The following is a 15,933-nucleotide window of genomic DNA, read 5'->3' as shown; positions in this document are numbered from 1 at the left end:
CCAAAGGGCAAGGGGGCCCAGCTGATGTGGGGATGGAAAAGGGTGAAGAGTGGATCTGGAGGACGAAACAGAGAATAGCCAGACAGCCCTCCAAGATGAGCTCCAGCCTCTATCTTTAAGACTGAAAGCATCAGATTTCTGGCTATCCTTGAAGAATCGCTTTCCCTATTTAAGCCATCAGGGTTTGGAAGGGTGACAGTCCAGTCAAGAAGTTGTCATTATTTTGTAAACGGATATTGACAGATCCAGTTTCTCACACCTTGATTTTATCAAACTCCAAACTCAAATACAGAACTATCCAGTTCATTTTTGTATACTAGTATTGCATAGTGGTCAAGAGCATGACCTACAGAGTCTAAATATCAGCTGAGCAACCAGCCAAACCAACCCAGACCACGATGAAGGAATATCCCAGAACGGCGGCTGTGCAGCAAGTCTACAGAGCAATTAATCTAGATTGAAATAAGAGGAAGGAATGTTCTGGGACAAAGACTTCAGAGAAAAATGAAATTTATATTTTTGAATATACAGAAAATATTATTGGTAGGTTTTTTTTTTTTTTTTTTTTTTTACGCAGAATCTTAGAGCACTTGGGAGGAAACAGCCAACTATAAATATACAGAAAATCAGACAAGTAAGGGTAAAAAAGGCAATAATTAACCTAGGAAAAACTGAAAGGCTGTGTAAGCTAGAAGGCATGCATACAGTGCATTTCTTGGCTCCTCAATGATCAATATTTGCATACATAACAAACATTGATTATTGACTTAACCAAAAATTGTTTCTTCAGTATGTGTGGATGTGGGGGTAGGGAGGAGGAGAAGTGATGGAGACAAGTTCTCACCTACCTTGGCAGGAAATCAGATAATGCTCAGAATTAACAAATCAAGAAATAGTGGTATAAGCATTTATTTAGAAATGTGGTGATAAATAGCAGGATGAATAAGAGGATATTGCCTCTGAAGAGCGGGCCAGGGAACTGCTTTTCTCACTGCAAGTCTTTTAATATTAAACCCAGTGCCGTCGAGTCGATTCCAAAGACTTTTGATATCAGAAACAACAACAAAAAAAAAAAAGTTGTCGTGGAGTCAATTCTGACGCAAGGGGCGCACTGGTTAAGAGTTGGGCTGCTAGACAAAAGGTCGGCAGCTCCAATCCACCAGCCGTTCCCTGGAAACTCTATGGGGCAGTTAGTTCTACTCCGTCCTGTAGGGTTGCTATGAGTCAGAATATACCAGACAACAAAGCGTTAGTTATTTTTAAAGTGTGTATGCGTTGGAAACCCTGGTGCCATAGTGGTTAAGTGCTACGGCTGCTTTTAGGTTCTAAAAGGTCAGCAGTTTGAATTCGCCAGGAGCTCCTTGGAAACTCTATGGGGCAGTTCTACTCTGCCCTACAGGGTCGCTATGAGTCGGACTCGATAGCAGTGGGTTTTTTGTTTTTTTTTTTTTTTTTTTTTTGGTATATGCGTTACTTTAATACAATAAATATTTTTAACACGTTAGCATATAATTTGGTAGGATCTGCAATTTCCTGAAGCTTATCCATGGCCCATAAGAAATCTTTTCTAAAGGGCTGTCTAGGCCTTGTTGATAGGGGTTAGTTTTGTGTTCCTTTTCTTGGATCCCTCCTCCCCTCAGAACACTTAACAGAAAATTAGGTATTGCATGTAGAAGGGACTCATTTAAGTCTCTTAGTCTCCCTGGGGTGGGGAGGGGGAGGGGCGGCAGATACAAAACAAGACACACAGGCGGAAGGTGCAGATGTACCACAAAGGTGAGTTCAGATTCTGCCTGAAGATGAGGTGCACGGTATGTCTCTTGCAGAGGTACTGGAACGTCAAGGTTTCCAAGGCAGAAGAGATTACGTTCAGGGCCGCGCCCGGAAGCTGCTCCCCCAGGCACAAAAATGGAGGCGTGACAGGAACCCAGGGAGGTCCATCTAAGTTGCATATTCACCTCAGTGACTTCCCATTTCTTTCTTTTATTGTCCTTTTAACAGTTTGAAGTTATATACTTCAGCGTTTACTTGTTTGTTGTCTGTTTCCTTTACCAGACCATAGGCTTCATGAGAGCAGGGCCGCGTCTATTTTTTTCACCGCTGTATCCTCTGCACAGAGAGGAAGCCCACTAAATATTTGTTGAGAAACGAAAAGGTAATGGTGCAGCTGGGCAGCCATTAGCGCGGATGAGGAAGGGATACCGAGAACGAACAGGCACCAAGAGCAAAGGGGAGATGAACTGGGAGATGACAATGGGAAGCTTCATGCGGGGATCTCTAAAATGACTAGACCGGAAAGGTAGAGCTGGACCTCTGGGACAAGCGGGAGGGAGGCGACGGACAGTGAAGAAGGCCTCAGAGAATGACAGCTGGGTAAACCACATATTTGAAGGGGCTGGATGTAAGGGGGTCTGTGGGAAAGTGGAGGCGGGACGACGGCATCACGAGTGCGCAAGCGCGGCCTCGGTCCGCAGGCGTGCCTGCGTGCGCGTGCACGAGGGGTCGGAGCGGAATTGGCGCCGCGGGGCCGCGCGTAGGGCGGCGAGCGGAAGTGGGTGTGAGAGCGGAAGTGACCGGCTAGAGCCGGGGGCTGGGCGGGGACCGGGCTTGTCGGTGAGGCGGCGGCGGCGGCTCGGCAGGCGGGTTGAGGCTTCCGGGGCCAGGTCGGTCGGGTGGGTGGGTGGGTGTCTCCACAGTGTGTGCGTGCGCGGGCTAGCGCGCGTGTCCTTCCCTTCCCTCCCATCCCGGCCCCTCTCCCCTTTTCCCTTCACTTACTACTCCACCCAGGCCCCCTCGTCAGGGGCAGCAGGGCCGCTCCCTCTGTCCTTCCCTCCTTTACCCATCCTCACCCGCCTCGTTTCTCCTTCCCCTGCCCGGGGCAGCCGCCGCCATGATCCTGCTGGAGGTGAACAACCGCATCATCGAGGAGACGCTCGCGCTGAAGTTCGAGAACGCGGCCGCCGGGTGAGCGCGCGCCCGGGGCCAGGGGTGGCAGCGGAGGCAGAGCTCACCCCCGCCAATCCCCAGTATCATCCAGGGTCCCCACACCTGGAGGAGGGAGATGGGGGGCCTGGCAGGGTGTGGGGGCCGCCCTGGCGGTGGAGACGTGGGCGCGGCGGGGTGAGGGGCAGAGAGAGATGCGTGGGGCGAGGCTCAGAGGAGGGATGCGGAAGCAGTGAGTGGACAGTAGTGCGCGTGCCAAAGGGAGACCTGTAGGGCATGAGGGCAGCTTGGGCCTGAACTCACTGGAGGATGCCTTTGCCCTCTGGAGCGAGGAGGGGACCCCTTCCCTCTGTTGTTCCCGTCATTGTTCTGAACCCGAAGAGAGCCCATTTGGGATTGGGTTGGAAGTTTTCAGGGATTCCCAGGAATGGAGGAGGGAAGAAGATACAGGCCTAGATTACCACCTGCATTCTTGCTCTCCACCCCACCTCCTCCCTAAAGGAGCTAGAGGGAAGACTGGAAGCACTGGCTTCCTTCCCATCGATTCCATCTCCCCAATCAGACCCAGCCGTACAACCGGAAAAACGCGATTTCTATAATTTCCCTTTCCCCGGACCCTACTGTAAGAAGAAACTGGCCATTTTGTTACATATTTCTCAGAGTTGACAGTCCCTCCATCCACATCCATCCATTCCTTATCTGTCTTCTGAGGTTCTAATGCTACTTTCCCCACCCATTAGCCATTATTTGGTTATCTTGAAATTCTTGGTGCAGGACCCCTGGCCCGTGATTTCTTCTGTGATAGTCTTGGCCCAATGACACCCTTCCGAGCCGCCTAGGTCTGTAAAGTTCTTAGATAACCTTCATTGTTGGCCTTTTTAAAGATGGGCTTAGAACATTTTTCTAAGGCAGTCTTCTCAGTTGAACACAAGCATCAGTAGAAGACAAACAGCCCCCTCCCCCAGAGCTGCTTTGGGTTTCTAATATAGTATTTAAAATATGAGGCCAAGGAATTGGCTTTATCTTCTAATTTTTAGTGGCCTGTGGCCAGTCCTTTTGCTTCATTTCCCCATCTGTGAGGATGGGGCTTCACATCTTAGTTTCAGTTGAGGAACTGGATGCAAAGTGTCTATGATGAACTGGGAAGTAATAATAGGAAAGTAAATGCTTAGAGATCCACAGATGGGAGAGGCTTGCTGGAGGGGACATTCTGAGTAATCATAATGGACTTGTGGCTTGGAGGCAATTAAAAAAAAAAAAAGTTCTTCTACCTCACTGCTTAAATTGAATGTATTGTGAGTCTTATGAGTCTTATCTATTTTTTAAGCCCACAGATTTTATCTGTAAAACAAAGCACGGACTATTCCTTGAAGTAATGACATGCAGTGAGCAGTACTGTTTCTTGCCAGGGATGATAGTCGCGTATATTTTAGGCTAACTTGCTTCTTCTTTTCAGTCTATCATGCCATTTCCTTTGCACTTTAAATAATTCAAGTGAATCAGCCTAGAGTCTTTTTTGGGTGATTGCTGTGTACTTTTTTTGAGCAGTGTAGCACATAGGAGGAAGTTGAGCTAACTTCTGCATTTTCACAACTGATCTTAATGCATTCTCAAGTCCAGACTAGCAAAGAATGAGACCTGAGTGGCTGTAAGCAGATCCGCCTGTGGATTTTCAAGTAGAGGCCTGCCTTGTATGCAGGAGTACCTTCACATCTATTTGTGTATTAATAACTTGTGATTCCCAAATGTGGCCCATTGTTCAGAACTTCCAGCTGGTTTTCTTTTAGAAAATTACTCTTAGAAAGAGCAGCTAACCATTTCAGAGGGGTTAAAGCAGGCCCTCAAGTCAGGAAGGGGTAAGTTAGAACTTCCAAGACATTCGTTAAAAGATTTGTGTTGTATTGATGTTGGATATGAGGGAGGGTGTTGAGCTTTGGCTTTTATTGTATGCCCACTTATTTAAAGTAGTTTAAATAAGTGGGCTTAAAACATATTCTGCTGAAAAGCTCTTGGGAAATCTTTGAAAAGAGACCATAATATTCAGACCTACTAGGTAGGGCTTTTCTGGGATTGCAGATGTACTCTAAGCAGAAGCCTAATTTCAAGCCAAGTGTGCTTTTCCAGGCATACCAGTAAGGTAAGGCACCGATGAAGCAGTTAAATATTTATCACAGTGCATGTCTACACCAGAACTTCCACAAAGGATGACTGCTATGAGAATCATAAACATAGATGGGATTCTGCCAGTACTCAAAGGAGCCTTGGTGGCACAGTGAGTGGTTAAGCACTTGGCTGCTGACCGAAAGATTGGAGGTTTGAACACACCAGTCGTTCTGCGGGAGAAAGATGTGGTAGCCTGCTTCCGTAAAGATCACAGCCTTAGAAACCCTGTGGGGCAGTTCTGCTCGGTACTATAGGGTCGCTATGATTCAGAAATGACTCAAGGGCAGTGGGTTTGGCTTTGGTTTTTACCAGCACTCAACACCAGGCAGGAGCAAAAAAGAAAAAAAGAAGCCGGCCTTTCTGAGAGAGCATGTTGGCAAAGTTACAGAGAAGCTAAGGGGTGAGATGTGCTGGGGTGGGAGATAGAGAAAGACCTTAAAGAAAAATGCTGAGAGTTTGAAAGGTGGTGCCAAGTGTGGGAGCCTCCTGGAAGAGGGCAGTTCCACCCTGCTTTACACATCTTCCAAACCTGTTGCCTTTGAGTCAATTCCAACTCATAGTGACCCTATAGGACAGATTAGAACTGCCATTTAGGATTTCCAAGGAGCAGGTGGTGGATTCGAACTGCCAACCTTTTGGTTAGCAGCTGAGTTCTTAACCACTGTGCTACCAGAGCTCCTTAAAGTTCTTAGAGCAGACCAGCTGGGAAAGTTATGGTTCAAAGCAACCTTTTCCAGAGTGGGTCTTCCAGCTCTGCACTGTCTAATACGGTAGCCACTAACTACATATGGCTGTTTAAATAAAAAGTAATTAAAAGGTAATAAATTAAAAATCAAGTCCCTCGGTCACACCAGCCATATATCTAGTGCTCAGTGACCACATGTAGTTACTGTATTGGACGGTGCAGATGCAGAACGTTTCCATTGTTGCTTGAAGTTCTTTTTGTTGGGCAGCATTGTTCCAGCTCCTGAAAACGTAGCATTGAGATACTGTGAAGATAGTCCTGTGGTATATATACTTCAGAATGCAGTTGGCGTTAGTTTTCCTTTTGGGGTTTATTTGTGTGTGTGTGTGTTTTTGGTCAAAGTTTATGCAAGAAATTAGGCTCTCATTTAATTAACAATTTCTGTACATATTGTTCAGTGATACTGGTTACATTCTTCGCAATATATTAGCATTCTCATTATTTCCATTTTGGTTGTTCTGTTTCCATTAGTCTAGCTTCCCTGATCCCCTTTACCTTCTCATCTTTGGTGTAGGGTAAATGCTTATCATTTGAATTCATCTAGGTGATTATTTTGAGGAGCACAGTACTCACGAGGGATATTATTTATTTTATGGGCCAATCTGTCATTTGGCTGAACGGTGACCTCTGGGAGTGGTTTGAGTTCCAAGTTTAAAGTGTATGTCAAGGCGATAGACTGGGGATTCATCTAGTCTCTACTGGTCCAGTAAGTCTGGCCTTTTTTGGGGGAATTTGAGTTTTATTCTACATTTTTCTCCCATACTATCCAAGACTATTGAGCCCCTGGTCAGAACAGTCAGTAGTGGTAGCTGGGCACCATCTAGTTCTTCTGGTCTCAAGGTAGGTGATTTTGTTGTTTGTATAGACTGTTGGTTCTGTAGACTAGTTTCTTCTTTTTAATAATGCTGCTCAAATCTTCTTGCCTCTGACATCTTACTAAAACTCTACATTTCCTTCTGGTAAAGCAGTTCTGTAATCTAACCTTTTAAGTGAATACATTTAGTCATGATAACCTTTTAATTTGGAGGCACTTCAGGCAGAGAGCGTAAGATTCATTCCAAACAAATTGCTTTTTATTTTTTCCTACCACACAACTGGGGAAAATGGTTTACTGGAGTGATCCATATAGCCTCACAAAATGATAATTAATGGTAAATTGTTTTCCCAACAGCCTTCAACCTAAGAGGATGTGACTGGTGAAAAAACTATACGCAATCCTGCAAGCACCCCCACGCTCAGGTCTTATCAAAGCAGTACCTTTTCATTTGGGAATTCTTAAACCCAGGCCCCCATTTAAAGCAGAAGTAATATGGGAAATTAATTGAATTCTTTTGTTACTGCTTATACACCAAGAACCTTGTGAACCTCAGAAGCTAGGCCTATCAATGCAGCTAGAATCTGGAGTTCAAAATTGAGGAGATGCTGTCAGATGAAAATTGATGTTGATTTTAAGTGCATGCTGGCTCCTTGCCGCAGCCTTTGCAGATTGTGGGGCGCTCTGGTTCAGTGAGGGGGAGCGAAGCTCAGTAAGCAAGCAGTGCCAGTTGGGGTGGGCGAGGACTGTGGGCGGAGAGATTTGAGAAAGGAATGAATTAAATCTTGCTGATACTCTGTTCTCTCTCCCCAAAATGCTGCGTATGTCCTTAGAGAGTCAGTCTGATTTGAAGTGATTTGGAATCAGGACATTTTTAAGTAGTTGCTCAGATCTGGTTGATCTTTTTTACAGATCCTTATAGTTATACACTGCTGCTGGTCCTCTGGCCTCCTTGGGTTGAACCAGTTTGGGCATAAAGCTATGACCAAACTGCTAACTCCTCACAGGCAGGGTCTATAAATGTAGTCATCTTTGTTTCTCCAGCATCCTCACTGTGTACATAAAGGCAGCTCAATAAATGTTTTCCTGAAGGAGCAAATGAAGCCAGATAGAATGATTCTTGGTTTCTTTAGGAGCTTATTGCTTTGAGAGAAGCTTCTGTCTCCATATTTTGAGATATGGCTTAGAAGAGAGTAGGACCACCTCGAACTAATGGGGTCCTTTTGTAGGCTTTGCTCAGAAAGGATGATGAGCGCTTTGTAGGGCATTTAAAAGAGACTGGTCAGAAATTTTTATGGTGAGAAGAATTCAATAGTTTATTTAATCCTGCTCTTGGAAGGGATAACTAGAAGAGGGATAAATTCTCAAATAGGGAATTGGATTCTAGGATGCATTCAGAAGCAAACACTCCAAAGTCCTTAATGGGAAAGAGGCCTAGATAACGCAGTCGCCGGGAGTCCTTTACTGACTGATGAGTGACATCCTGGAAGCCACCTTAGAAATAAAGGATAGAAGGCAAATTTTTCTCAAAGATTTTAAGAATAGCTATTGAAATCCATCTAAATGAATTGAACACATCTGAATGAATAAGACATTATTATGTTTTAGTGTCTTGGTCTGTCCAGTCATTAGCCCTAAGGACTTACCCAGCTGGCTTATTCTAGGATTCCAGACATTACAACAGTCTGACACCTATTAAGGGGTTCTGTTTCTCCTCGTACTGCTAACCAATTCCTGATTATGGGAGTTACAACAATCCTAAAACCTCTCCCAGCCACAGCTTCAAAGCCTGGTCTCTTCTGACTCTACCTAGGAGAAGAAAAAAGAATTTATTGATCACCTTCTGTGAACCAGGCACTGTGCTGTATGCTTTAACATGGTTTTATTTAGTTTCAAAAGGTATGTAGTAGTTACTATTTATGATTGAGGAAACTAGGACCTTTTGGGGTTTGAGGAGGGAGTAAACATTTATTGAGTTACTGGGTACCATTGAGTTGATTCTGACTCATAACAACCCCATGTGATACAGAGTAGAACTGCCCCATAGGGTTTCCTAGGCTGAAGCAGATTATCAGGCCTTTCTCACCGTTGGAGCCGCTGGGTGGGTTTGAACCATCGCCCTTTTAGTTAGCAGCCAAATGCTTAACCATTGTACCACCATGGCACCTTACTTATTGAGTAACTACTATAAAGTGCTGTGCTAGGCACTCTTCACTGGTGATTCCTGACCTTGCTTATGGTATGGCACACATAAAACATGACAGTATTTATATGGCACATTTGGGTAAGTGGTCTAGCTAGAGACCCTGCCATATTGCTGCCCTAAGGGCTAATGGGAACATTTATCTTAGCATATATGTAACTTAAAAAACACTGGTTTGGAAACTCTACGTATATCATCTCGTTTAGTCTTCACAACAACCTTGTGAGGTAGGTGTTGTTTATAGAAGTGGAACCTGAAGCCCAGCAACATTTGGGTAACCTTGCCTGTGGTTATATACCTAATAAGTGACAGAACTTGAGTCAACCAGTCAACTCTAAGGGACTTGTTTTTTTCTGTGATTAAAGCCACCCCATCATTTGAAACTTTAGCAGATGGTAGAACAGTCAATAACTTAACCACTCATCTTTTTGGTGTAAGTGGTACACTTTCCCCCAGACCAGTTTTACTCACCTCTGTCTCTGATTTTAAATCACAAAAGTAAATAGCAAAAAGAGAGAGTGGAGGGAGAGAGCAGGCTGTCTCATTAAAAAACGGGGGAGAGTAATTGGGAATGTGTAGCAAGGCGTATATGGGTTTTTGTGTGAGAGACTGAATTGATTTGTAAACTTTCACTTAAAGCACAATAAAAATTATTTTAAAAAAAAGTAAATAGCAAACACTTAAGTCTTAGAATTGAGGAATGATTCTGTTATGATATATTTCAAATGCAGTACTTCAGTACTCCTTGTTGAGGCACAGAGTTTTTGGCCGTCTAACTCCCAGGTGACTTCAGTGAAGTCTCCTTTGGCCTAATGCTCTCCTCAGCAGCTTTCTCTCCCCTCTCCAACCTTTTGTGCAGCCATAAATAGTAAACTAAAATATTAATGGCAGTGATTCAACAAAATATTCCTAAGGTAGCAAACCACTTAGTATAGATCTTAGTGACTTCTCCCACTGGGGATCTGTGCTCAGGGAACTTTATAGCCTAGAGAAATTCAGATTTTAAGAGAATGAAAATGTTTACAGCTTAGAACTCTAACGTTATTTGTAGTTGATTTTTCTCTGATCTGTTGATGAAGTAGGAGAGTGAAGAACTCAGCCCTACGTTGGTTGAGTTAAAGCTTAATGGTTTAAAAATAAGATAAAACTACGTACAAAACTATGGAATATAGACTTTAATAAATCCCCACCTTGACTCTTAGGCACAGCCAGACTTTCCCAGGAAAATATACTTCAGCACGCCCTCCCATTGTTCATCTTAGTAGTTCATTCAAATGGGCCACTTCTTCTTTGCTCTTGTCTTCTAGGGGTGAAGAATGGTTTTTGGCGGTTCGTTGCCTTTGTCTCCTGGCTGTAGTTTCAAAATGACGGCTCAGATGCAACTTAAATTTTCACTCCAGTTCTTTCCAGTGTGTTCTGAACTCACTGCCTCCCCATAAACCCACTTATTGCCTCCATTCTTAGAGACACCCAAAGTGCTTTTCCTAAGTCACATCTGGATAGCTTTGAAGAAGTGGGGTGGAACTTTATGTGTGATTTATATAGGTTGATTTTTCAGTAGGATTCACATATGCCTAATAGAAGCCAGTTTCCTTGAAGAGTACTGTTTAGCCTCTGCGTCAGCTTTTGAATAGCCATAAACCATGTTATGTATTCCGTTATTTCCCAGCAACCCTGGAGGGTAGCTCAGCCTTGGTTGTTTTTACAGGTGAGGGAGCAGAGATAGTGTCAAAAATGTGTACTTGATCGTGAGGTCTTGAGCAAATTAGGTAAGAATAAATGTGAAATTTTGTATATCTTGTCTGCTAGCCTGTAAAACAAAGTAGAATCAGTTAAGTTATAGGTGGCTGTAGTGTATTTGTTTCCTACCAAATACACTACAGGAGAAGGAGGGGAGGCATGTAAAGTAGCTTTTCACTGGGGCTTAATTGACCATTGCTGTATGCGGCTAGGGTGTGTATCATGCCTTCTAGGTAATAATAACTTGGCAGCATTTAACAAGTAGTTCATGTACCCAGCTAAGCTGGGAATTGCACAGAAAGTATTACACACTCATTGCCTTCCAGGATAAGTTCTTAGGTCTGTTCTCTTGTTTTATCTCCAGCAGTTCTATGAGGTAGATAGAATCACTTGTATTCCCCCATCTTATAGATGTGTATGTGAGAAAACAAAGGCTTGAGGGTATTAATTCGTCCCAAAACATGGGCCTGATAAAAAAGCTAAAGTTGGAAAACATGTCTTGACTGTTCTCCTCAGTATTACTTTGTGCTACACTTTCTGTGCAAGTCCAGAGCTGGAATTAAAAAACAAACAAACAAACAAAAAAACCCCACAACTAGGGTAGAACCAGCCCAAGGGCTTCATGAAGGATGAAAAGAGGTGATGTAAAGGGGACGGAATGATGTGTAGGGGCGCTGACAGGTTGTACAGATTGTCTGATACTTTGATACAGAATAAAACTTGCTGTTTTATGGCCTGAAATCATCCTTTTACTTTTGAGCAAATGAAAACTGTTCTACGTTATTCTTAACAGTTTTCCTGCTGAATGTATTCCCTCCACCACCACTGTCTTATGGGGGAGACATTGACCAAAAGATGGCATTTCGTTGTTCATGTATACAAACCTACGTATATTGTGTTCTTAGGAAATTCAGGATGAAGGTAAGCACCACCCACAGCAGGAGATTCAACAGCACCTGAAAAACAAAAGCTGTAACTGCCCTGCTTTCTTCTCCATCCTCTAAGCAAATCCAAAGGTTCGGGTGCATGAAAAAATGAATTGCGTGCTTGGATCGACAGTAAGCTTAAGATTTATGCAAAATGGGCTGATCCTGAATAAACCTCGGAAGCCTTTCCAGGTCCCCCTCAAGGCAAGCAGCAATAAAGCTATCTTAACTAAGAGATTTTGTTTTATTTTGCAGAAACAAACCAGAAGCAGTAGAAGTAACCTTTGCAGGTAAGTGTCTTTATCTCAACCCTGTTAAAATAGAAAAGAAAATTGTTCCTAAAATAAGTGTTGGCATTTTGGGCACTATCACTGGATTGTCAAGTCTTTTTGAGGTCTTTATCGTAGATGATGATTTCAAGTATTTAATCCATCAGATACTGACGTTGGAGTTTAGTGAACTATGTGAAGTTACCTGCTGATATCTTAACATACCTTGGCTTCAGTTTTGTGGTACAAACTAAGGTTTGTTTGTTTTGATTTGGAAATACTAAGTTACTGTCTTCGGGTAGCCATTGTTTTAGTTTGCCTGGCACAAGAGTAGTGGGAAAATGTGAAAATGTTAGAAGCATGTTTGTTAAGTCAGAAAGAGATGTTACTACTTTCTGTTCCCTATGAAGAGTGAGGGGTTGATACTACTCACTTGCTGTGTAACCTTTGAGGAGTTACATAGCCACCCTCTGTAAAAAGGAGGAGTTGGACAAGATGACCTTAGAAGACTTTCGCACCTTTGAAGTGCTGTGACTTGGAAGCCAGGCACTGTCTCTCTCTCTCTCTTCCTGCTGAATGGAAATGCCAGATCTTCCTCTGTGACTTTCATGCCAGCTCCCTAAAGCAATGGCACTGAGCACCTAGTTTCAGGAAATACATAAGATAAGTCCTCTGTTTTGTAGGATGATAGAAGCCAATGAGAAGGAAAGCCTATAGATCGGGAAAGACTTGATATATAACCAAATATAGCGTGTGGACCTTGTTTGGATCCTAAAAACAAAAGCCTTCTATTTATCGTCTAGTGATACATTCTGAAGTATTTATGGATGAATTGATGTAAATCATGGGGGGTGTGGGGTGTTGTCTAAATGAAACAAGATGGGCCGTGTGTTGATAATTGTTGAAGCTGCGTGATGGGTATGGCGTTTCATTCTGTCCTTTCTCCTTCTTACATGCTTAACATACGTCACAATAGAAATTTTTGATTTTGTTTTTTTTAATTTTTTCTATACCAAGCTGTCGAAAGTCCTTTAAATTTTTTTACACCAAGCTGTGTTTAAGGCAAGAATAGCTTTGTGAGTTTAGAAAAGAGCAAAGAGATGGGTGCTCAGCAGTTCTAACCCAGTGTTTCTGCTGACTTCTCAGTGGATTTAAAATAAACACCATTTTACTTGCATGCCATAAGGGGGACTACTACTTTGTGGCCTGCAGCAAGGGAGGCACTTGGCGATGTTATTCCCCATTCCCAGGTTGAGCAGTCTTGTTTGCTTTACTCACAGATTTCGATGGGGTCCTCTATCATATTTCAAATCCTAATGGAGACAAAACAAAAGTGATGGTCAGTATTTCTTTGAAATTCTACAAGGAACTTCAGGCACATGGCGCTGATGAGGTAAGTTCCGCATCATTTTCCTTTGGACTCTTTATTTCCTCTTTTCTATTGGAAGCTTTCCATTCATAGATGATCCATGGCACAGAATCACCCCCACCTCAGTATACTGAAGTCTGGATGGCTTGCCCACCTAACCAGAGACTTCTGACTCCATTTCCCATAATGATGTAAAGAAGGCTATTTCTCAGAAAAGGTTTTGGCTCTTTGCTTTTTACTCTGGAGAAATAAAGATGTTCTCCATCAGAGCGTAATAACTATCAAAATCTTAACAGAGTACCTTTTTTTAAATTATATTCACTACCAAGATTTTATAAAACAAGGAAGAAAAAAACAGCCTTAGCCCTCCAAAAAGGTAGCAAAGAATACTTTTCCTCAGTCAGTACAAAAAGAGCTGTTGTAAAAATGAGAGGGATCCTGTTCTATTTCTGTGGCATTATCAAGGCAGATATATAATTTCTGACCTGTTTAAATTGTATACCCTTAGTTTCTCGTGCTGCAAGTATAGACACAAATCAGCCCTTTAAAATTTGTAATTTAATGTTGTTCAGAGCTAGCCTCTTCAAGGATCTCTTCTGCCTTCATCTGCCTTACGGGAAATAATAAAGGATGTCCAGACATTTTGAAATTTTTGATGGCTATGCCTTGTCCACTGGCTTCTTTTGATAGCTTAAGTAGAGTTTTGGTTCCTGTTGAACTATATTTGCTCTGGGGAGAGCCATTTATGGAAGAAAGAAAACGCTGTTACACCACCGTACGAACATTGTGGTTGGGTCTCAAAGCAGGAAGTATGACTCAGTTCCTGAATCAGTTTTCAAATATCTTAGTTTTAACAAACTAGGTTCTCCTTAATCTGTTAAATGATGCTACAGCCATTTCTATTACGTTTCTTTCTGAATAAGAGAAGAAGCTTTTGAATTAAAAATATATGTAATGAAAAGGCTGTTTGTCATAACGAATATGATCAGAAGCTCAGTAAGTTTTTCGTATAAAAACTAAAATTCATGTTAACCAAACAGAATACTAAGAACTGTAGGTAATCACTTCCCTTAGTTATTCAAGTGCAATTGATTTGCCCCATAAGTTCAAGGGAAGAAGAAAGGTTTAGAGAATTTGGAATCAGCGTTACTGCACCTGAAAAAGAAACCAAGAGGAACACGTAATCATACAAAGCATATGTAAAGATTATTATATCAAAGATAGTGGCTAACTCTTCTGTTTACCAGAAAGAGCAAGAGGAAACAAGTGGCTCTATTACAGCAGCCCTGCTTTTAGATTAGCTATAAAATAACTTCCTGAAAAGAATTGTTAAGCTTTTAAACAGATAACTGAAATATTGTGTAATCGTTCTCCCTAGATAGCCCTCTCTTTTTAAAGGTCTAGGTGTAATAATAATAATCCTTGGAAGGGAAAGGCAGTGTTGAGCTAGATTTCTTAAAATCTCGTTTCCCCTCTATGCTTTTCGTACAGTGGAACTCCAGAACACATTGCTATTCTGGTAGCTACCACAAGGTTCAAAGAACCAACCCCACCCGCTGCAGTGGGTGGAGTAAGTAACATTCAGAGTGTTCGAGCAGAGTACACAGTAAATGGCTCCCTGGGTTGGTTAAACAGTGACCAGGCTGTGATAACCACAGGAAGCGTGTTACTTTGTCACAGGCCCTCTTCAAAGGCAGAAAGCCTCTGCTGTTAGGGTGGGAAGGTCTGATGTGAGTGATAGGTTACCTCCATCATTGCCTGGTGTCAGGTTGGAAGAGGGGGCGCAAACTGAAAAGTGAATCATGATTAAAAGTGCAAGTGAAGTAAACCGGGAAGTGTTGGCTGGTTTTGCCAAGGAGAGGGAGCAGAGGAGTTGAATATGTTACGAATTTGCTTCTCAGAACCTCTGAGATTTCTGAGTATTAATTTAGTAAGCTTGGAATTAAACTAAATCTTAGGAGCTATGGTTTCTCCACATCTGATTTCCCCTTCCTCCAAATACTAGTAGTACTGACAGTACAGACTTACAGCTCAGTGGCAGCATACTGGTTAAAATTCTTGTGAGATGTGCTGATTATTTTTTTCCAAACTCTTCAAGAGAAGTGGTATATGGGACACCTGAAGGTCAGATCTCTCTGTGCCACCAACAAACTGTATGACCCTGAGCCCCCCTTCAGTTCCTTTTCTGTAAAAGATACCTCATAGTGGGTGTATGATCACCAAATAGGAACTACGCATGGTGTTACTTAGTCTTTGTCTTTATATAAACAAATGTGATCACTGATTGATGCTTTGAGGCCCATTCTGTTATCTAAGTTTTGCATATTGAGACTTTTTTCCAACTATAGGAAAATGGTCAAGTAAATATGTGAGATATTAAGAAAATATCATTCATTGGACTACTCGCAGCTATTCTTAAGATGTTTCCAAAGAACATTTAAGAATGAGGGGCATGGGGGAGTCACGTGGTAATTTTTTCAAATGCAACATATAGTTTGCTCCTTTTTTTTTTTTTTTAATATATAAAGAGTACATTAAAAATAAATTGTTAAGTGCTCGGCGGCTAACCAAGAGGTAGGCAGTTTCAACCTACCAGCAGCTTCTGCATGAGATAAGACCTGGCGATCCGCTCCTGTTAAGATTACAGCCTAGGAAACCCTATGGGGCAGTTCTAGTCTGTCATATAGAGTCACCATGAGTCAGAATTGACTCAACAGTACACAGAAACAATGACAACACATTGAAAATCAGATCAGAAGAA

At 42.5% G+C, this 15,933-nt stretch overlaps 1 protein-coding gene across 2 annotated transcripts in view; it reads left to right on the top strand.

The window, feature by feature from the left end:
- The first annotated feature begins 2,557 nt into the window (after positions 1-2,557).
- Positions 2,558-15,933, top strand: part of ARPC2 (actin related protein 2/3 complex subunit 2) — a 33,592-nt gene continuing 20,216 nt past the window's right edge. The window contains exons 1-4 of one of the 2 annotated variants that reach the window (XM_064286688.1): positions 2,558-2,663; positions 2,883-2,964; positions 11,790-11,824; positions 13,084-13,196. In XM_064286688.1, the coding sequence (XP_064142758.1) occupies positions 2,891-2,964; positions 11,790-11,824; positions 13,084-13,196 (222 nt within the window). In that variant the 5' untranslated portion in view covers positions 2,558-2,663; positions 2,883-2,890. Of the gene's footprint in view, positions 2,664-2,688; positions 2,965-11,789; positions 11,825-13,083; positions 13,197-15,933 lie in introns of those variants that run through there. The other variant, XM_003406068.4, reaches the window with a different exon arrangement.

The sequence above is a fragment of the Loxodonta africana genome, chromosome 6 (genome assembly GCF_030014295.1).
Source record: "Loxodonta africana isolate mLoxAfr1 chromosome 6, mLoxAfr1.hap2, whole genome shotgun sequence".
Lineage (NCBI taxonomy): Eukaryota > Metazoa > Chordata > Mammalia > Proboscidea > Elephantidae > Loxodonta > Loxodonta africana.
The sequence above is the reverse complement of the archived record's forward strand: the minus strand, read 5'-3'. Positions and strand labels throughout refer to the sequence as shown.